This window comes from Tupaia chinensis, unplaced genomic scaffold, assembly GCF_000334495.1.
Source record: "Tupaia chinensis unplaced genomic scaffold, TupChi_1.0 Scaffold138921_1, whole genome shotgun sequence".
NCBI lineage: Eukaryota > Metazoa > Chordata > Mammalia > Scandentia > Tupaiidae > Tupaia > Tupaia belangeri.
The window spans coordinates 737,454-760,668 of record NW_006198812.1 but is presented as its reverse complement, the minus strand read 5'-3'; the positions used below and the strand labels follow the sequence as shown (position 1 = coordinate 760,668).

The following is a 23,215-nucleotide window of genomic DNA, read 5'->3' as shown; positions in this document are numbered from 1 at the left end:
CCTACTCCCATCCTCTACTTCTCTGATAGGAATGCAGGAAAATCTGCACAAAAATATTCAAAACAGTGTGAGTCACAGTCCAGACGCTGAAGCATGCACTGGCCATGTCCACTGGGACAGGCATGCCTAGAATTCACTCTCTCAGGTCTTCTGGCAGAAAGAAGATTGTGACACATCTGTGGTAGACCCTCTTGGCACCTTCTTAGGAGCCATTTTTCCTCCTCAGTGATAACGGAAACCCAATTCCAAATGGGCAGCAGTGCTCTGCTCCAGTATTTGAGTCAAGATTCCCCTTGGCTAGATATTTTCTCTTTTAGCTTTCCTTGCAGCTAAGAAAGGTCTCCTCTCCCTGATGAAAGACAGTGGCTCATACAGCCCTTCTTCCTCTGCCCTCTGCTTCCTGCTTTGGATATAGCCATGTGGAGGTGTGATGTCAAAGCCTGAAGCAAACACCTTGAGGTCCCCAAGGGAAGATGTGGCCAATGCCACTGAGTAACAAATCCAAATCCACTGAGTAACCAATCTGTTACCGTCAGATTTCTTGTTACATAAAAACAAGAAAAAATTGTAATAAACTATATCTATCCTTTCTGTTTGTTATTTAAAGCACTATTGGTTGGATGTTCTGTTAACTGCAGCCCAAAGCATTCCTAACCACACACTCTTATAGGGCAGACAGGTTCAAATCCTAAAATTAGTCCATGCTAAATTTTGAGCAAATTTAACCTGTGACTTTGAGCAAAGGGTCTTTGAAGCCAGGAGCAATGCCTCTGGACTCCAAATCAAGGTACCCTCTGTGGGTCCTCTCAGACTCCTCTATTGCACTCTGATGCCCAGGCAAGAACCAGTCCCAAACTGAGGAGCAGATTCATGGTCAAATTCACATTCAATCTATTCTTAGACATGAGTAACCTTCACTTTGCTCTAAAAGACTAATGTATAAAAGACCTTTTTAATCTTAGGCCACACAATCATCAAAGTGATCCTTCCCCAGGATAGCATAAAGGGGTATCCTTCATGGTGAGAGAAGGGGGAAGTTCATTAACTTCTTTTTTTTCCCCAGAGGTCATGAGAAGGACCAGTATATCTATAAGGCCCTACCAGGACTGCCCATGCAAAAAAGTTTCTAAGACTCATCTTTATAAAATCTTATTGTTTCAGCTTGTTTAAAAAAAGGAGACTGTTGATGCAGTGATTTTGAGTTATACTTACAGGAGTCTGAAAGCAGCAGAACAACTGAGTGAGGAAGGGGTGATTGCGGGCCAAGGACAGGATCCTCTTCTCGGTCATCGTGCACTCCACATCATCGTCCTGCAGGATCACGTCCTTCTTCAGCACCTTCACAGCATAGAGGTCTCCTGTGTCTTTTATTCTTGCGAGCATCACCTGCAGCAAAGTGAAAGAAGGGAATGTGAGGGAGTCCTCTTGAGTTCTTCAGGTGTGGGGACACGAGGGAAAGAATGAAAATGGCATCTGAGAAATGTGAGTGTGTACACATACACACACACACACACACACACACACACACACACACACACACACACACACACACACACACACACACACACAATATACCCATAGCATGCTTACTTCAACCCAAACAGTTAATGTCAACTCACCTTCCCAAAACTCCCCTTCCCCAACACTCGGATAAACTCAAAGTTGTCGATACCAAGTCGGCTGGAAGAATTCACTCCGACCCCATTTCCTTCTTTGGTGCTCTCCTTTCCTTGTCGTCTTAGGGTTGATCTGGAAACGAGTTTCTGCAAAGAGCAGGAATACATTGAGTCATGAGTCGCAGTGTGAATGCAAAGCACCTAGGGGTGGAGAAGACCTCCCTAGCTGGGAGCAGTCTTCATCCTTCAGACAACATGTGGGAAAAGATGGATTCAGCTTGGCAGATGACTGAGCTCTGCAACTCACTATTTCAGTATTTAGGGTCTGGCCTGTGATTATTGCCCTATGGGAAAAATCATCTTAAAATACCTCTAGGCAATGGAGTCACATTTTGCACTAAAGAGGAAGTGTATGAAAACACAAATGCCTTAGTCTGGTCCCCTAATTCCTTTGGTGATGGCTTTCTCAAGGCTGTGAGGGTCCAAGAGCACCACCTAGTGTCCACTTCTTACAAAGAGCGGCTTCCACATTTGCTCAGAAAATCAAGTACTATTCAGTACCGGGACATGAATGAGAAATGAATGCTTTTAGACAATATTTTAAATTATACAAGGGAAAAAGATTCCTGTGTAAATACTAGAACAATCACAAAATTATTCAGGATAAACTCTTAAATTCCAAAAATCTCACCAGTTCCACTCAAAAAAAAATATTTAAACACATAACATACATGTTTTTATGCTTGGTTAATTTTTTTTAATGTAGGTCAATTATTGTTTCATAATACACATTTTTATTTAAAAACTTGTCTCATGTAGTTTCCATATCTTTAAATATCCTTTAAGAACATAAGCATCAAGAGCTATTCAATATTCCAGGGACCAGCAGTTAGTGTAATGGCTATGTCACTGGACTCCCATGTAGTTGACCGCAGTTTGCATCCCAGACCCGGTGGCTTAAAACTCACGATGGGTGTGTGTGCGTGCGTGCCCAAGATCCTGAGAGGAGAATGGAGGAGAAGGGATTGCAACGTGGCCATCCCCCCAGGGGGTGATTTCCTGCTTTCTGTCTCTCTCTCTGCCTGGCAAGCACACACACCCTATAGCGAAAACTTCTCTCTCAAAAAAAAAAAAAAAAAAAAAAAAAAGGGCTGTTTAATATTCCATTTTATGGCTATATGATCATTTACTTACTAATCCCCCTGCTATTAAAAATACAGGTCATCTTCTATTTTTCAACCATAATAACACCACAGTGAACAAACTTACATGCAAATATTCAAAACAGTGGGATTAACAGCCCAGACCCTGAAGCTGGCTGCTTGGGTTCGAACAACAGCTATGCAAGCTAACCTGTGACTTTGAGCAATGTTCCTACCCGGTTTCACCCTGCCTCAGTTTCCTCTTCCAAAAAAGAGGAGGTAAAAGCATCTGATACATGACTTATGAGTGAATGAATGAAGGCTCTGGGGCACTTAGCTCGGTGTCTGGCATATTTAACAAGCTGAAGCTGTGTGGTCATTATCATCACCATCTATTTTCCCAAGACAACTTCCTGAAAATGAAATTCCTTGGGCCAAAGTGTTCATTTTGAAGACATTTGGTACAGGGCCAATTTGCCTTCGATAAAGACTGACCAATTTACACTCTCACTAGAGTAATGAGAGTTCCAGTTTCACCACTCTGAACTACATAAATATGGCACTTCGGTATACTCTCCAGTTCTATCCCAGGGTGAATGTGCCTGCCCTTCACAGGGAAGAGATTTCCCAAAGGCAAGTGACTTCTGCCGATGCCCACCTTGAGACATTTATAAGGTAAACTGCCACTAGATAACAATAAAATATCCTAGAGCTTTTGACCATTTAGCTTAGTAGAAACTGTACACACATGGGCCAGCTGGTGGCATGGTGGTTAAGGTAGCTGGATCCTACATGGCCAATTGCTTAGTTTAAGTCCTGGACCCTGCAGTTTAAAAAACATGACAGCTGCATGCATGTGTGTATACCCAAAAATCCCGAAAGGAGAATGGAGAAAAGAGGATAGCATGGCCAAATGCCCCCCCAGGGGGTGCTTTCTCATTCATTCATTCATTCATGCATATTCATTCTCTCTCTCTTTCTCTCACGCATGGTCCCTATAGCAAATTTTTAAAAAGAAAGAAAAAAAGAAAAAGAAAAGTTGTGCCTGATTGAATTTCACTTCCTTCACTTAAATACTTCCACTAGTCAGGTTTGCACTGGGTAGACAACTTTAAGCTACCGTTTCTCTATCTTTTGGAAAAAAAAAAAAAAGCTTTTCTTTTGATAAGTTTTGCTTTCTCACTATTAAATATCATCATGTTAAAGATACTTGTTCAGATGACAAGTGTCACCGCCCATTGCTAGAAATTTTGTCATATGGCCTAACTTATCCCACTGTATTTTACAAGCCTTGGCTGAAGCTGAAATCTGTAATCTCTACTTTTTGAGAACAGCTGCCTCATACATTAGAAACCCCTCTCACCATGTCTGCATCTTGCCTGTCTGCCCACAAGACAGACTTGATGGGCATTTCCAGTGCCTCCTTGAAATCAAGAAACACACTGTCAATACAACACCCCTATCCACTAAAGAGAAGCCTTTCAGTAAAAAGAAAATGGGGTGGTTAGTGCTGACATTTTCTAGATTACTCAGAACCTCAAAGTGATTGCACTTCCCTTCCTAAGTATCTGGAGAGTCTTTAGAGGTTAAGTCTGAAATTTTCAATCTACACATTTCAATCTCACAGCCATAGTCCTGGCTATTTCCCAGGCTATTTTCTGCAGACCCTGGCCAGGTAGGTAGCCGTAAGACCTGGGCCTGGGAAGTGACCAAGGCTCTAACAGGTGACAGTAGGTGGAGGGCACTTGCGGAGATTGCATGTCCACAGCAATCAACACAACTTCACTCACTTCCCGGAGGCCGGAGGACAGAACTCTTGCGGGTGGCTGAATGAGAGAGAAATTCACCATCCATAACAAGAACTGCAAACTGTTGAATTTCAGGGCTATGTTGGACCTCAGAGATGTCCAAGTTCAACCTTTTTGGACATGAGGACCTTGAAGCCCATACATATTGGCCAACCGTCCTGTCTGGTCTCCAACCATAAGCATGAGCCACCTTTCTCCTGCTGCCTGCTATATCTGTGTGTTCATAATTTCTCATCATACCACTAGACATAGAATCTAATTTGTGGGACAGCACACTCTTTTAAAATGCAATAAATCTGCTGATTGTATTTGCTGAGATGAAGAACTTTGCTGACGGCACCTACTCCTATTCCAACTCCCCACGTCTGAACAACTTCTAAATGACAACACATGAGGAAAGGAAGTCTCACCGAGGTTGGAGAAATATTTCCAGGTTGGAGACCCATTCCTGCCAGGGTCTTGGCCAGCTCCACTGCATTCACCCCACAGTTAGGGGCCACGTTCGCTTGACATCGAATGTGCACATTCATTTTACATACTAGAGGGAAGAAGAAAATAGAAAGGAACCAAGTCAGTGTGTGCTGCAACCGAGATGCTGAATAACCTGAGAGAGTATGACAAAGGGGTGACACAAACTGAACAATGTCATCTTCTCATAAAATTAAACTCGCACTAACGATTCTTGACATTCTAGCTATTTCTGTTTTGTACAGAAGCAAAACCCCTGGCATCCTAAAGAATAATAGATTTCAAATACGTTTTTCTCTTTAGGATTTGATGAAACACCTTTGTCTAACCCACATGTAACAATCACTGCTGACTTAACAGCATAATCTGCTGTGAAAAGTAAAACCTTCATCATAGCGACAATTCACAGCCAATTAAATAACAAAGAAGCATGTCAACTGACAAGGCTTTGCCTTCTATCTCTCCACAAGGCAATAAAAGGTAGCAGTCGAAATGCCACATATATAGATCTCTGTGCAGACAGAATGGAAACAAGGTTTCTGTGAGAACAACCCCTACCGGGAGCTTTCTGGGTATTGTTGGGGTTGGCTGGCCCTCGCAGCATCCGGTGGGGCTGTGGTTCTCAGTGTTTGTTCTCAGCCTGTGGTTCTAACTGCTTCGGTGAGCGGAGCGGGTGAGGGGGGAGGCAACAACTACTAACACTTTTTGAAGGTTAGAGCAAACTTTTTTAAGGTCAAAGGAAGAGGCGACCCAGGCAAGCTAAGTTCCTGGTATGCGGGAAGATAATTTGAGATGATGAAGGATTTGAGGTTTCATCAGAGAAAAAAAATCTGATATGGTTTCATCTATCTATCTATCTATCTATCTATCTATTTATTTATTTTGGAGAGGTTTTTGCTACAGGGCACGTGTGCTCACCAGAAAGACAGAGAAAGAGAGACAGAAAGCGAGAAATCACCCCCAGGGGGGATGGCCACGCCGCAATCCCTTCTCCTCCATTCTCTTCTTGGGATCTTGGGCACGCACGCACACACGCCCAGCGTGAGTTTAAGCCACCGGGTCTGGGACTCAAACCACAGTCGACTACATGGGAGTCCAGCAGCATAGCCATTACGCTAACTGCTGGTCCCCTGATATGATTTCTTGACGTGGACCCTGCTAGTAGGAGACAGAACCAAAGCAGCAAGCAACAAATCTGTTCAAGGAGTCAGTCCATCTTTGAAAGCACTCACAGATCCAAGTTTTGTGCGGCCTGAATGTAATTTAAAAGGTCTTCTTTGAGAAAAATACTGGAACTGGACAGTCGTGCAGAGGTAATGCAATGCTCTGAGAGACTGACCCACGTGGGAAGGTCCTAGGTTTGCTCCCACACCTCTCCCTGAACACACCAGACACATGGGTGCTCATTATCCAGGGATGGCTGAGGCTGAGGCATGAAGATACTTTTGGGAGCACTGTCCCTCTGTCTGTCTCTTTCTCCTGCCACCTTTCTTACTTGCTCATGGAAGAAATAAATAAACTTAAAAAAAAAAATCAAATCAAGTGGAGAGCTTTGGAAGGTACCCTTGTGAAAGAGAAGCCCTGAGGCTTAAATTTCGTTAGCTTCATGGGAAATTTACCTCTCTCAGTAAGATTGGTATGGAGATAAACAAGCCTACAGTGGCCTTTCATAACCATCACGTGACATGAAAGCAATTACAGGAGCCAGATCACTGTGGGTATGCTACCGTCTGACCACCAGAGACAAGAAGAGTGCAGGTGAGCCCTACACGTGGCCCTGCACCAACCACGAGAGAGGAGAAAGTGATGTGTACCTGGGGAACCCATACCCAGGTGAGCCCATCAAGCAGCACCTGAACCAAAGTCCTAGAAGTCATACATGTCCTTACTGCTGTTTGGGATGTATAAAAACTCATAAATGGTGTTCAAGAAACACAGAAGACAAAAGACTGCTTTCTTTGTTGGTGTGTGAGTTGCTCTTTCTTTCCTGTTTTTTTTTTTCTAATTATTTTATTTAACTTTATTTATTTATTTATTTTAATTTGACCAGAGAGGGACAGAGTTGGGGGCAGGGGTGAGAAAGCAAGTTGCCAGGTCCGGGACTCAAACTGTGGTTAATAATGGGGGAGTTCAGAGCCCTTAACCATCACTCCACCTGCCGGCCCCTCTTTCCTTTTTCCTTCAAGGCAAGGTGTCACCATTAAATATTCCTCCTGCCACAACCTTCTGAGTAGCTAGGACCACAGGCATGTACTACATTCAGCTTTTTAGGGTGGGCTGAGAATCAAATCTGGGCCCCTCTGTCAGGGCCTCAACCTGCCAAGCAACAGCCTGTGGTGTGTACTACTACTGCCAGCTGGGACTGGCCCCTCTTTGTTGACAGAAGCAAGCTCGGTCAGTCAAAGCTCTCAACAGAAGTTGTCGGGTTGTGCTCAGGCCAACTCTACTTCATGACTCCAGATGTGTCTGATAAAGCTTCAGGTGCACTCTGTGACAGCCAGATCGTTACATCTCAATGAGAGATTACTAAGGCCAACAGTTCCCCAACTCCTAATAGGAGAGAGACCAGCCCTCACCCACCTGAGAGCCTTTCCTGATGCAAAATCTCCAAACTCTGACTCCACTAGATGTAGTGAGTGAATGCAATCCCGCAACTGAAGCTTAAGAGTCTTTCTCTCCTGCTCCTCCTCGAATCTCTCAGGGCACTCTTTCAGAAGACCCTGAGCAGCTCTCATTATGGTTTGGCAAATCAATTTCTGTTTATTTCTAAGAAGTTATCAGACCTACTCTTTCACCAGTTCTTATTCATAAACCAACATCTTTAGTCATCTCATCTCCTACCATCTTCCATTTCTGACCAAGATCCTATCTTTTCCTCTTTCAAATAACTATTAAAATATACAATCTCAGGACCAGCAGTTGTTGTAATGGCTATGTCGCTGGACTCCCCATGTAGTTGACTGTACTTTGAGTCCCGGACCCGGTAGGTTAAACTCAGGCCGGGGACGTGTGCATGTGTGCCCAAGATTCCAAGAGGAGAATGGAGGAGAAGGGACTGCAGCACGGCCATCCCTCCGGGGGAGGGATTTCTCACTTTCTGTCTCTCTCTGTCTTTCTGAAAGTGCACGAACCCTATAGCAAAAACCTCTCCAAAATATGTATATATATATGTGTATATATATATATATATATACATACACACACACACACAATCTCTAGTCTGTACTCAGCAATAGATAATAGATAATAGTTACTTTTGCTATATTATTGAATTTCACATTTGACTTAATGTTTCATGATTAGATTAGTAAATTTGGGGAGCACATGTAATTCTCTTTGCAATACCTGACAAGAGACACAAAAACGCACAACTACTAAGATGTTAATTTATAGCGCATCTAAAACCATCAGTCCTAGGTCAGATTCTGACTCTGTAGAATTCTGATAGCTTATGACATAATGTTCCCATGAAGAAACGGCTACCCAGTACCCTAGCATCTCACTTTTACACTGAAGTCCTTGTCTCATTATCCCCCAGAGCAGAGAGCCACAGTGATCACAGAAGGTTGGCACTTTGTAGTTGTGAATGCTAAACTTGTGTGGGATGTTGATTCCAAACCTCTGTTCAGCAATCTGTAAAAAGGAAATAAGAGGACAAGAGCTAAAATTTCACAGCTACATCTTTTGTAAAAATTGTAATAGGAGCCCACCAAAGGCAAAGTGTTACTGTGACACCTGAGCTGGGTATATTATTTTACCACACTGAGCTCCAATTAATTACTCAGGTCCTACTAGCCAGACACAGACTTTTCAAATAAAAAAGACAGAAACATGGAATGTGTTTTAGATCTTTCATCATTTGGGAAGATAAATATAAATTAAGATTTTTGTTTCATCTTTCATATTCAGGCTGTATTTCTCTCCTTTACAACCCCCTCACACCATGTCTATTTTCTAGAGCATTTTGACATCAGGATTAAATGAGTCTTTTATAAACTATATGTACTTGCTGTTACCACAAATTCTTTAAGAAATCATGTCACAGGGAAACAAAAGAAGAAAGCACCAGAGGACAATGAACCACAGAAGGAATTTATGTTTAAATTGGTATCTTATTCAGCAAGTCCAGTTTTTGCCTGGCATTTGTATTCTGACCATCTGAGCTCAAAGGTCCTGGTTTAATCTCACATACTGTTTTCAGCAATTAATTACACAAGGCATATGCTCTGTAGTTTACATTCCAATTTAAAGCAATAACAATAGATAAAATACGTGATAAGGAGTAGGGCAATTATTACTCCTCTTGATGCTTTTGTGGTCTTTTTCTCATAAAAGCTATGACTCATACTCCTATGTATACTCCTTTACAATCCTATATATCTGCTATAAAGACCACTGAGCTCCCGAAGCAGACCTCATACTGAATCTGCAGAGCCACTGATAATTGTCAACAATGCTCTAGCTACCTTCTACCTCCAGATTTGAAAAGGGCCCCTATTTCAGCTAAGTGCAATGAGATGGATAAGAATGAAGCTCTAGCTTTTACATACAGATATTCATCCTCCTTCCCCGAAATGTCTAAAGTGGCTGGAGGAGGCCCACGGTCTCTTAGGAAGCACAATTTATAGTTAATAGCATACTTGTCACATCAATCCTGTCTTGCTTACCCTCAAGAAAACAGCATGAGGGAAGTACTGGTTCTGTTTTAATATTGAGACAAAGAGAGGTACAGGCCTTGCCTGAGCTCACAAAGAAGATAGCTAAGAGAGGCTGGATCCTATGTTTAAATCCAGGTCATCAAATGCCAAGCTCAGGGCCCCTTTCATTCCACCAAAGCTCTCTCTGAATTAGTAGAACTGTTCCATATAGCTTGTCCCCAGCTGACCACTAATAGGGTCCTCACAAGGACAAGTCATGCTATACAAGCACAAAAATATAAATGCTGTAACACAAAAAAAGGAGAGAAATTTCTATTCTAATATCACTATATGCTTTAAAGAATATAGGAGAGAAGTTGAAGGTGGTGAGGAAAGAGAAGTTGGGGAAAAGAAAAGGAGACAGGTAGAGAGGGAGAGAGGGGGTGGGTTATGTGTGCATACATGCGCATGCACACACATGCACACACACACACACACACACTCACACACATAAACAAGAGCCAGTGCTTAATCAGCAATCTGCTATCCTCTTACCTTTGAATCCACTTTGTTAATATTGTTTTGGCAAGTACAGGCTGTAACAATTAGATGATGGCAGCGCTTATGGACGACGCAGGTGCACACTAGGAAATTAAATTCAGCAATTATGCATTTATCAGAGGCTCACAGTCCAGCTTATATCAGCAGAGTCCATAAGGGCTATACCATACCAATGCGATGTGACTTGAATGGCTGGTCCACATGATGGCAGCCAGGGCTCTCATCCTTCCAATGTCCTTTGTCCTCATCCTAACACAGACCTTTATGCATGATCAAACTATCCATCATCGTGCTCTAAGAGTATGGAAATCCTAATTTTATTTTACCCTGCATGGACCACCAGGGACTCTTTCTACAACACGATTCTGGTCTTCTGTTCCCCATGACTGAAAACCATCCAATGACTTCTCACTGTCAATCCACAGATTTCAAATTTCCCAACCAGGTATCAAGCCATCCAGCGGCTACCCCCAACCATTTATCTTTCTTCCTCAGATCCTATGTATTCCAATAAAAATGAACTATTCATAGTTGCTCCTCCTGGAACAAGCCTCTCTGACACACTGTCAATGCCATTCCCTAACCCCAAGACATCCTCTTTGCCTATCAACTAAGCTGGAAGTTTACAATTCCAAACATATCTCTTCTATGGAAATAACATGACCCTCTTCCCCACTTCTACAATAGATTAAAATCATCTCTCCCTCTGACCTCCCACACTCCTTAGCCGGGCTCTTCACTTCAAACCTTCCACACACAGCCTCATAATGCCCTCAGAATTTCCAAATGATGCCTTGAGCAGAATAGACATTCAATACATAGTTGCCAAATGACTTAATTAATTGTTTGAATACTTAGAACTTTCTGACTTTCTGAATAATGTTTTCTTTTCATTTTCATCTAGACAACTGACATAGTACAGATGGAGTTGAGCTTGTCATTAAAGGATCAACATATGCAATGATGCGGTACAAAAATATACATCATTTTAAGAACTTTCAAGACATATGGAAAGTTTTAGATTAAATACAGAAAGGCAGGTGACATGTCAATAAACAGTGCTCTATCTTAAAACAAACCCAGCTTTCATCAGATTAAATTTTCAGGAGAACCAAATTGGAAGTGCCCAGAGAACTGGTCTTTTCAAATGAGGGATTCTTAAAACCATCCTTCACCCAAAAGACCTTATGCTGGTTTTCTCATAGTTAACTTGGACAGAGATTTATCAATCTGATTGATAGTTACACAGAAAGAGCTTTTTGTCTAATGGATTTTCTCTATTGTTCTACAGTTTTCAACTTCACTGATTTCTGCTCTAATTTATTTTTTTTTCTTTTGCTTTCTTTAGGCTTAAGTTTTTCTTCTTTCTCTAGCTTCCCAAAATGAAATCTTTAATAATTTATCTTAGATCTTTTTTATATTTTTCTTTCTTGTTTTCATCCTTTTTTTTTCTTTAGATTTTTACCATAGTGCATATGCACTTGCAGAGAGATAGAAAAAGACACAGAGACGGGGGCAGGAAAGTGAGCAATCACCCACAGAGGGGATGGCCACAGCGCAATCCCTTCTCCTACACTGCCTTCTCAGGATTTGGGGCGTGCACACACACACACACACACACACACATGTTAAAGATGGTTATATCTTCTTAGAGAGCTGACCTCTTTATTACTGCCCTTTTTTTTTTTAAGAGAGGTTTTTGCTATAGGGCGCGTGCGCTCACCAGAGAGACAGAGAGAGACAGAGAGACAGAAAGCGAGAAATCACACCCCCCCAGGGGGGATGGCCACGCCGCAATCCCTTCTCCTCCCTTTTCTCCTCTCAGGATCTTGGGCATGCACGCACATGCGCCCAGCATGAGTTTAAGCCACCGGGTCTGGGACTCAAACTGCGTTCGACTACATGGGAGTCCAGCAACATAGCCATTACGCTAACTGCTGGTCCCATTATTGCCCTTTATATCCCTGATGCTTCTTCTTGCTCTGAAATCTGCTTTAACTGAAATATCTACTCTAGTTTGTTTTTGATCAGCATTAGCAACTATTCACTTGGTTTTACAGTCCTTCGTAAAATACCAACAAAGTGGTGTCTTCATGCCTCCTGACCAATATCAAATATGCTGGCATTCTAGGCAAAGGTGAAAATAAAATAACAACAACAACATGATAAATCACGTACTTTAAACTCAAAACTATAATCCTGTCCATAGAGAGTTCTCAACCTAATTTGGAAGGTGCAGAACCAGAGTGGACCATGGGGCATATCCATGTACAGTAAAGGCCCAGGCCCAAAACTAACAACAGTTCTGATTTGTGAACTATATTTTCTTATATGGGACTGAGATGAATGGTATATTGGTCAATTATTGCTATCATATTGACTATATATTTATTTGTAAAATTGGACAACTCCATAGACTTATTCATACCTATTAAAGTCAAAATTAGATCCAAGAATGTGTCTTATTCAGTTCTTTTAAAAGAAATGATGTTTCACCCTGTCTCCTCCAGAAAAGAAGTCAGGATATTTCCTTATTTGCATGCAGACTAACACTCTCAGATATGGAATGCTACTTTGTCGATGATCTAGTGTGAAAATCCAGAGGATGGGTTCCATATGTATAAACAATGCAATGATGTACAAGCCAAAAATAAGAGGCCCCAAACAAAAGGCAGGCCCCAACCAGCTTGGCTAAACCACCCAAGGAAGGGCCTTCTTCATTCCTCCCATTTTATTACATTCTAATTCTACCAGAGCATTAGTAAGTTATCTCAGGATTTGGAAAATCAAATATCAATAATGCATAACAATTGAAAAAAATCATTATCTTTGAACACTTCTCCCATTTTTTTGAAAATCAAAAAAAATAATAAAAGAAAAAAACTTAAAGATTAGCTTCTATTTCCTAAATAGAAAAAAGGCACTGCTACTTTTCACCAATATTGACAATGAAATTGTCAAAAATAGAAATTTGGGACCAGCCAGTGGTATAGTGGTTAAAGTGTTGGTTCCCACATGGCCAACTTTGTGGTTCAAGTCCTGGACCCGATGGCTTGTAAAACACACTAGGCACATGTGCATGCATGCCCAAAATTCCAAGAGGAGAATGGAGAGGGGTTTACAGTGTGGCCATCCCCCTGGGGTGACTTCTCACGTTCCCTCTCTTTTGCGCTCACTTGTTTGCTCTCTCTCTCTTTCTCTCTCTGCTGTCCCTTGCCCGCAAGCACACATGCCCTATAGCAAAAGTTAAAAACCAAAACCAAAACAAAACAAAAAAGCAGAAATTTATCTTCAGGATGTAGGGGTACGTTCACAAAATGTCATTACATTTTAGTATATTCATGTTATTGCAGAGACAAAACTTGAAACAATTAAACTTCATTAGGCATCCTGGTTTCAGAAATAAAAACATTCTCTATATACTATCTAATATATAGTCAAGATATAACCAAAAAGTTATAAATATATGGGTCCCTTTGACCCACAGAGTTATTTTTTGACAATAGTAATGGGATTGTATTTTATTCTCTCTTGGTATAATCAGTTTTTAACATAGAAAACTTAAAGTTTTAAAAATGTTTTCTTACCTTGGCATTGGTAACCCTGTTTCCCAAATACTCCCCTGTTAAGGACAATAGAGAAAAAAATTACCAACCGTCACATATTTCACCAATAACCCTCCTTAAAGAAAACAGATTTCATCTCCCAGTCCTTCATGAAAAACACAATTTCAGGGAAGAAGCAAAAATGATGTGCTTTTTGAGTGCTTTTTGTTAATGAGACACTTATCTGAAGGGTTAGAAGGCCAGATGACAGCAATGGCTGGGTAACTACAATTCCCATTCCACCTACCTTAAGTCCTCAATTAAAAGACACCCTCATCTGTATGTGTGATGGAGCCTCAGCCTGAAAAGTGACTCCACCACCTTATTCTCTCTCACATACACAGAAAAAAGTACAGATTCTGAAGTAGAAAGGAACAGGCACATGTGTGGCGGTACATGGATAAGTCCACTGCAGCTGTCCGATCAGGCATCTGCCCCCTTCCCTCCTTTGCTCATATCATCCCTGGGAGTCTACAGGAGCGAGGTGTTTTCCCAAGATGCCCTTAGTATCTCCAGCTTCAGTCTTGTCTCCCCTAATTTATTCAATGGATGGAGGCGATATTTTTAGTCTCATTAACAAAGACTATAATTTACTAAGCCCGGAGAATGTGCCAGGCACTGGGCCAAGCAGCTGATATACGCTCCTTCATCTATTTCTCACAAAAAACAGACAAGGAAGCACACCTAAAACGATTAAAAACACAGACTCTGGGGCCAGCAGGTGGCGTAGTACTTATGGTCTCCATAGGGCTGACAGCAGTTTGAGTCCCTGACTGGCTTAAAAGTCACACTGGGCATGAGTGCATGCATGCCCAAAATCTCAGGAGGACAATGAAGGAGAACAGACTGAGGCATGGCCATCCCCTCTGGGGGATAATTTCTCACTTTCCCTTTCACTGTTTCTGCTTTTCTCGGGAGAGTGCACATACCCTATGGCAAAAATCTTTAAAATAAAAAAAGCACAGTCTCTGAACCAGGTGGCCTGATGGGGTGATTTGGGGCAGATAGTTAACTTTTTTGAGCCATTGCTATAAAAGGGAATAACAATGATAGAACCTACTTCATAGGTTTATCACAAAGAGAGTAAGAATTAATGACATAAAGTGCTTAGGACAGAGCACTTTAAGTATACTATAAACAAAGTTTACTATATACTAGGGCTTTTGTTTGTTTGTTTGTTTCTTAGTTTACTTATTCATTTATTTTAGGAGAAAGACAGAGGCAGGTGCCCCAAAGGTCCTGTGCCTCAGTCCACTCCCAGTCTCAGCTGGTCTGGACACTCCCAAGTGCCCCAGGGAGTCCTGAAACATAAACTCAGGGCTTTTCTCACCTGAGTCTAGGTGCACTAACCACTGCACCACTGCTTGACTCAAAAAGTTTAATATGTAAGCAAAATTAAGCGGGTATCTCTATTCACAAATGGGGAGGTACTGATTGGTTATATAACTTGACACATTTACTTGGTGATAAGATTGAACACCAGAGTCCACAGTCTTAACCATGTATATAAAATACAAACACAATATTTGCAGTGAGAGTGTGAGTGGGTGTGTGTGTCTGTGTGTGTGTGAGAGAAACAGACTTATAGGCTGTGCTTGCTGGGGGTGTTTTGGGGGGTGGGGGGGGGGGGGGGGGGGGGGGACTTAATGTTTTCTTGATGGAAAAATCAAGTGAAATTATCAAATAAGTTTCCATTACGAATGTCAGCTGAGGTCAGAGCTGTGCCACAGAGGGGAGCCAGGCAGGGCACACAGGAGGAGAGCCAGAACAGTGTGACCGGAAACAACCAGCAATGAGCAGATACTCTTCAAGTTGACAAACCGCTGCGAGGGGTGGGACTGTGGCTAACTAGAGTGCTGCAAGAGGGAGCATGGGCTCTGAGAGGCTGGTGCTGCTCAATTCTCAGAAGCAAAGGTCAGAAATTTCTTCCTAAAGACTACGAATGTTAAGACACAATTGTAGGCTTCATATCCGCAGCCAACACTGGGCTTCAGAACTCTAGCCTACATTCAAAATGCCAGAAACACTGACCCTGGACTCTGACTGCTAAAAGATTTCGGATCCAAAGTAATCACAGAAAACAAAGCCGAAAGTAACAGATCAATATTCAGAAATAAGAGGGAACCAAGTGCTTCTGTTTCGTTAAACAAAATGATTAAAGTTTATAACAAAAACAAGGATCCCTTTCATGTGACCACACCGTGTTTTCTCATTTTGAGAAGGGAGTGTGTATCTACACACGCAGACATGTGAGGGCATATTTTCTTCTTTTCTTTCCCAATACTGTTGACTCTAAAGATAATTATTACTGTCATTTCTTGTTTTCTTTTACATTATAGATTTCCCACTGAAATTTAAGCTTCAGTTGAACGTACGGTGAGAGTGCCCTAGATCTCGAAGATTTCTCAACTTTTAATGCTCTTGGTTCCTAATTGCCAGGGATTAGATTACAGTATATGATCACTGAAGGTGATTACCTTCAGTTTGCACACCACGGGGATGCAGACTACTGTGCGCTTAGTTTTCTTGCAACAACTAATTTCCATAACTCCTTGCATGATTCATGCCTTCTTAAAAGTAATCCTTTTGATTTTTCTTTATTGCTCAGGGGCTGATTATCTATTTACTGATTAGCATCTCTCTCTGATTTATGCTTTTTGACCTGTTCATGAGTCATTTGTACTTTTACCAAAAAAAAAAAAGAGAGAGAGAGAGAGAGAAAGAGAAATGCAGATTAAGTATCCCTAATCCAAAAATCTGAAATGCTCCAAAAATCCAAACATTTTTTAGCATCTCTATGATGCTATAAGTGGAAGGTTCTACACCTGACCGCACGTGATCGGTCACAGTCAAAACAATGCAATACAAAAAATGTTGTATGAAATTGCCTTCGGGTCATGTGTACAGAATGTATATAAAACAGAAATGAATTTTGTGTTAAGACGTGAGTTCCCACCCCAAAGACATCACATCTTATTTTATATGTATATATGCAAATATCCCAGAATCAAAAAACAATCATAAATTTTAAAATGTTTTAAATGTGTTGGTCCCAGTGAATTCAGAAAAGAAATATTTAAGGTGTAATATCTAAAACTCGAATCTGTAAATATTTAGTTTTTTGGTTATGTTTTGCAATGGAGATGAAAATTACTAGGTCAACATTGAGAATAAGAGGTAAAAATCAGATCCTAAAATGATATATAACAATAGTGCTTTCTCCTAAAACAACCAGAGGAATAAGAATAATAAACATAACCGGAGGAAACCGCTATAGAGAGAAGCTGTGAGGAGGCCGGAAGCCAGGGAGCCTCTTACCAGATAAACTCCCTGCAGTGTGAGCAGTAAGTGGGCTGCCTCAGGTATGTGGCCATGAACTTGTGTCCATTGATCTGGTGGACTCGCCTTCGCATAGCCCTTTGGCGTTTCCTGGTGAAATGTTTGAAGATGCGGTCTCTCTGGAGAGTAGCTATAGATAAAAAGAAAGGAAAAAAGATAAACGTGTGATGAATCTAGCCGCTTAATATATAGAAAGTATGATAGATCAAATACTCCCCAAATTATTTTTTCTTTCTTCAAGATCCAAAACACCCCAGAAAAGTATCATTCCTTCCTAAAGACCCTAAGATTTTTACTGTCTAAGGTAATGCCTGTGTGAACCCTTCAGACACACACTGCCTGGTTATGTCTGTCTATTCTGGGCCAATCTCCCCAACACCAACCACAGGCTTCACAGGGTTCTGAGGCTCTAGGATGTGACATTAACATGGTCTCTGAGCCCCTGTCTAGTGACTAGATGTCTGGGACTTCAGGCCTACGTATGAGCTGAAACCACTGGCTGATGAAAAAGGGATTCTCACTATTCTTCTCCTTTAATTCTGCTTCCCTCAAAAGATGAAAGAGGGAAGTGCCCGTGGTACATGCCAGGTGCACATCTGTCATGCTCAGGAAGTCCCAGGATACAAACCCAGAGCCTTTCTCACGTGGATACAGCTGCATTACTGCCACTGCCCCACCAACTGGTCCTCAATGTTCCTTTTTTAAATATTTTCACCACAGAGCAAGTGTGCCCACAGGAGAGAGACAGAAAGAAAGGGAAGGTAAGAAATTACCCCCCAGGGATGGCCAGGCCACAGTCCTTTCTCCTCCATTCTCCTCTTGGGATTTTGGCCACATGTGCCCAGAGTGATTTTTGGTCTACCTGGTATGGGACTCAAACCACAGAGTTGGCCATGTGGGATCAGCGCCTTAACCATCACGTCACATGTTGGCCCCCAATGTTCCCTTTTAACTTCACATTTTTAAAACAATAGCTCCTAATCTGAAGATTCTAAAAATTATATGCTATCTAAAGATAGTAAATCATGTCTCCCACAAAATTATAATAGAATTTTTCTTATGTAAACATATTTATGATTAATAAATTTTACAGTCCCGATATGCTTTTAAACTAATCACTGATATAAATAAATTTTAAGAAATCACACGAGAATTATCTGGGAATAAAGGCCTGTCAGAAATAGAAGATTTCTAAAATATTCAGAAATACATGTTAAGGAAGAAATTATAGAAAAATAAAGAACACAGGAGAATAGAGCCATAAAAGATTCACAGATTTGCAACTTTAAGAAAGTTAAACTTCTATCTGACAAAACAGAAAAAAACAGAAAGTTGAAGGAAACAAGCTGGGGGGAAAGAGGTTTGGAGCACATAATGGGGTTACTATTTACAATATGTAGAACCCAGTAAGAAAAAGGATGAACAATTCAGTGAAACTGGGGCACAGCATGTGAACAGTGATTCATGGAAATACAAATGCAAACAGCCAATAAGCATGGCAAGATGTCCAACCCTATCCAAGATGGACAGGTAGAAAACAGAAGCTAAGGCATGTTCTACCTCTTAAATTGCAGAATGCTCAAGAAGACTGCTAAAGCACCCATTTTGACAAAGGTCTCAAGTTTCACTTCTGCAACAAGGAGATAAACTATACCCTTGTCATGACCCCAATGGGGACAGTATCATAATCTATATTCCTGACAGGTTCTTACAATTTTAGATGAGGGTCATCATGTAAGAACAGACGCCACCACACTACACTGCTCTCTTCCACAATACGTCAAGCAGTCGTTTAGTAACCACAAAGAGAACAGATTTTAGTGTTCCTTTGTCAGCAGATGGTAAAATTAGGCTAATAGGGGGTCAGAGATGGTGTAGTGGTAGTGCAACTAGATCTACTTGGGAAGGTCCCTGGTTTGTGTCCTGGGAATTAGTTGTACACACCAGGCATACACACGTATGCCCATAATCCAGGCTGGCTAGGCGTAGATCGTGGCTTGAGAACTTTATTGGGAATGCCTACCTGCGTGCTTATTTCTCTTTCTCTCTCTCTCTCTCTCTCAGAATAAATAAATATCTTTTTTAAATTAGGCTAATAATATCACACTATATCTAGCCTGTATTAACAGTATCCTGAAATCCAGCTCAATACTGAACAGAGCAAAACATGGATTGAATTACTAAACACTTATCATACCTAGATGCAAATTAAATTCTCCCTAGGGGTCTAATTACCAAGAATATATGCATTTAATCCCTTAGAACTATAAAGATTGGCTAAAAGGTCAGCTCGCTTGCATTTTTAATGTGTCATGAATAGACTCCTATCTTTGTTTGCTTAACAGCTATTGCCATGGCAGAAGCACACCCTGAGAGAAAATTCTCAGTTGATTCCTTATAGTCAGAAAGACTTAGAAGAAACTACCTGGAACTCCCACCATGCCAGCTATACCACAATACCTTCACTCCTGCCTTTGGCCTTGGAAAGAACCTCTTCCTTCTTTTTCTTTTTTTTCCCAACTAGTTAATTTAGATTTATCCTATCCTCCTCAGGGCCTAAGTGGCTTCCTCAAAACCCTGAAGCCAGGTGAAATGCCCCTGTCCTCTGTTCCCACAGCAGCTTTGGAGTATACCTCAATCCTGCCCTTTGTCCTAAGACACTAGGGACCATGTCTCCTTCACTTCTGTCCCAAGTGCCTCCCACATGCCTCATACATAGTCATGGGCTCTAACTACACTTCATTCCTCCTGCTCCAGTATTCTTTCCCATGTGTCTCTTTCTGTTTAAAAAATCAAATCAACACACACACACGAACACATTTGCACACCTGGGAATCTGTAAGATATCTGATCATATAAGAAAACTGGGGCCTCCCTGGCTTCCACTGTCTTGCTGTCACCTTTCTCTTGATTGATGCCATGAACAGGAAGCAAGCTCTTGCCTGCACTCTATTGACCTGCCTTGGGAACTCAACCCCCACTTGGTAATCCCAGTGCAAGGCGAGCTTCCTCATTGCTTGCACCAGCCTCTTGTTTACTTAGGGCTGAGTTAAAAGCACCAAAAAAGACTATTTAATCCTGTTGTGCTTTAAATCAACTAGCGCTTTGAGAAATCTTTCAGATCACATTTTAATCAGACATGCTGGGCAACTCTAACATGTTCTGCAGCCAAAAGTTGCATCACAACCTCCGTTTGGCTCCTGGGGTACCCAGTTCCTCTAAGTAAATAGGAAGCCGGCTCTGTGCCCAGCAGGGAAATTCACATTCCTGCCTCAAGAGGTAGGCAGGCCTGGAGCCCTGAGCTACTTCATTCCTCCTGCTCCAGTATTCTTTCCCATGTGTCTACCAGGAGATGGTTTTGAAAAGCCATCTATCGACAGAGTAATATGTCAAACATAATGACGATGAACTGCTCTGAACGAAAATTATATTCCATAAAAAACTGGTTGTCATTTCATGCTTATTTTGAGAACTGTAAAAAGTGTAAGTGACAAGGAGTCACCAAACTACCCCAGGGTGAGTTTTCATTGGCAAAAAGTTGTGCTGGACTCAAACTTGTGCTGGGCACCTGAGGTTTTTAGACGAGGAGAGACAAAAAGAAGTGGTAGAGGTTGAGGGGGCATCTAGCACCTGGGTGATGCCTTCTATTTTTCCTTACAAGCTGGGGGGTACTTGAGTAAGTTGTTTAACCTCTAATGCCTCAGTTTCCTCATCAATAGAGCAAGAAGAGTAAGAGTATGTTCCTCCTAGGGCCATTTTGAGGACTTGAGTTAATAACATAATTAGAAAAATACCTGGCAGGCAGTAACTGTTGCTTATGTAGGGATCTTCAAAAAGTTCACTGAAATAGGGACCAGCAGTTAGTGTAATGGCTATGTCGCTGGACTCCCACATAGTCGACCACGGTTCGTGTCCTGGACCCGGTGGCTTAAAACTCACGCTGGGCACGTGTGTGTGCGTGCCCAAGATCCCGAGAGGAGAATGGAGGAGAAGGGATTGCAGCGTGGCCATACCCCCGGGGGGTGATTTCTCACTTTCTGTCTCTCTGTCTCTCTCTGTCTGTCTAGCGAGCACACGCGCCCTATGGCAAAACCTCTCAAAAAAAAAAGTTCACTGAAATACATACTATGAAAAAACTTGCATGGGTTTCAAAAACTTCTGTGCCAAAATAAATTTGTACTTTAATTCCATTCACCCACAAACTTTTTGAAGTCCCCTCATATTATAATTATTAAAATCCTCATTTCCCACCACTGTAGAGCTCTAGAGATAAAAAAAAAAGGGTCTTTAATTCAATTATCTAATTGGTTAGCAGAGGAATAAATACCTAGGAAATGAACACCCACAGAAAAAAATTTTTGAGACGTTTTTGCTATAGGGAGCATTCATTCGCCAGAAAGACAGAGACAGACAGAGAGACAGACAGAGAGAAATTACCCCCCAGGGGGGATGGCCACACTACAATCCCTTCTCCTCCATTCTCCTCTTGGGATCTTGGGCATGCACACACACGTGCCTGGCGTGAGTTTAAGCCACCAGGTCCGGGACTCAAACAGCAGTTGACTACACGGGAGTCCAGCAACATAGCCATTATGCCAACTGCTGGTCCTGAACATCTACAGAAATTAAACAACATGCTCAGGCTCCATCTAGGGAGCTGGTGCCAGAACTAACCAATGTCTTCCACTCTTGATTGTATCCTTGGGCTCTATGGGTAACAAACACCACACCACACTGTGTCCCTCACTGACACTGGGTCTCCCAATATCCCTGGAAATTAACTTTCTGATGAGGAAACAGAAATGAATGAGAAGGTTAAGCGAGGTCAAGCAGCCAATGACAGAAGTGAGGACACCACACTCTGTTTACTGTTATTGAACCACTGAGTAATACTATCAAATGTTTTTTTTCTTCTTCCTGAGATATTTGTTTTATCACTTGTACACATGTGAGGGAACAGCTGTGAGAAAAACAAACAGGAAAACTTCAAGTTAACCAAAAGTTCTCAGTCAAGAAGGAACCAGAAAACATGCTGTTTTTGTCTTCTACATATATTCTTGAAAAGCAGTAAGATAAGGTAAAAAGAGAATTCTGCTTAATTATTATCGAACACATTGAATAAGCAACCACAGGATCACAGAACTGTCTGTACAAAGAATGATGCATAAAAATGAAAACACGGAGGGTCCCTGACTGAAACAATCCCGATATCAACAAAGAAGATGAGGACATGGATTAAGCACATAGGTAACTTGAATGAGTCTTTAAAGTAAGAACATACCACCAGTGAGTGAGAGCATGTTAGTGGGTGTTGAGTCAACAGGGAATCACAGAAGCTGCATATCTAGTCCTCTGATTAGCTAAGGAAGATTTCATAAACAGGCTGAGATTAGCAGTTGTTTGGAAAAGAGGAAGGAGAACTTGGTGAACCAGGATAAGGAGAGGGTTCCAGGAATTTTGCCAATACCAGTGACAAGGGCTGCAAGGAAGGGTTTTAGTCATTAAAAACAGTAGTGAAAGTCACCCCCACCCCCCACATCACTGAATAGTATAGAATCTTCTGTGTTTTTTTAAAGGAGCTTACCTATGTGACTCATAGTTATTTCCAAATTCAGACAGAGTGATTAGCCTCACTGTACTATGAGACCTGACTCCACAGAAGCTATCCACAGGTGTTTATCAGAGATCTGGCTCCCTCTGAGGAAGCTCAGGCTACACAAACACCTACCATCCTGCAAATGAATGGGATGATCACATCAGCAAGAAGAGAGAGGAAAATAATTTGTAATTAGGCTGACTCTCCTGAGTGGACTCAACTCACATCACCCATGAAAGCTGAGCCCATTCTCACCCATCATTCCAGCCTCCACTGCCGGAGATCAGAATTCCTGAATGTGACCATCTGAAATGGTGCCAAAGTTCTATTGAGTCACACCATGACAAGAAGAGGGCCCTGACCTTCCATCTTCCTCTCATTATCATCTTACCTTCTATATTGCTGGATCTGTCCAAACTCCAAAGTACAAACTCTTCCCTACA

General features: G+C 41.7%; 1 protein-coding gene across 1 annotated transcript in view; it reads right to left on the bottom strand.

The window, feature by feature from the left end:
- The window catches only part of PRKCH (protein kinase C eta), a 244,505-nt gene that overhangs the window by 104,261 nt on the left and 117,029 nt on the right, over window positions 1-23,215 (bottom strand). Inside the window, exons 3-9 of the mRNA XM_006161771.3 lie at window positions 17,156-17,306; window positions 13,820-13,854; window positions 10,227-10,315; window positions 8,538-8,667; window positions 4,977-5,104; window positions 1,620-1,763; window positions 1,213-1,386 (exon numbers count right to left, since the gene is read on the bottom strand). Coding sequence (XP_006161833.1) covers window positions 1,213-1,386; window positions 1,620-1,763; window positions 4,977-5,104; window positions 8,538-8,667; window positions 10,227-10,315; window positions 13,820-13,854; window positions 17,156-17,306 — 851 coding nt within the window. The remainder of the gene's footprint in view (window positions 1-1,212; window positions 1,387-1,619; window positions 1,764-4,976; window positions 5,105-8,537; window positions 8,668-10,226; window positions 10,316-13,819; window positions 13,855-17,155; window positions 17,307-23,215) is intronic.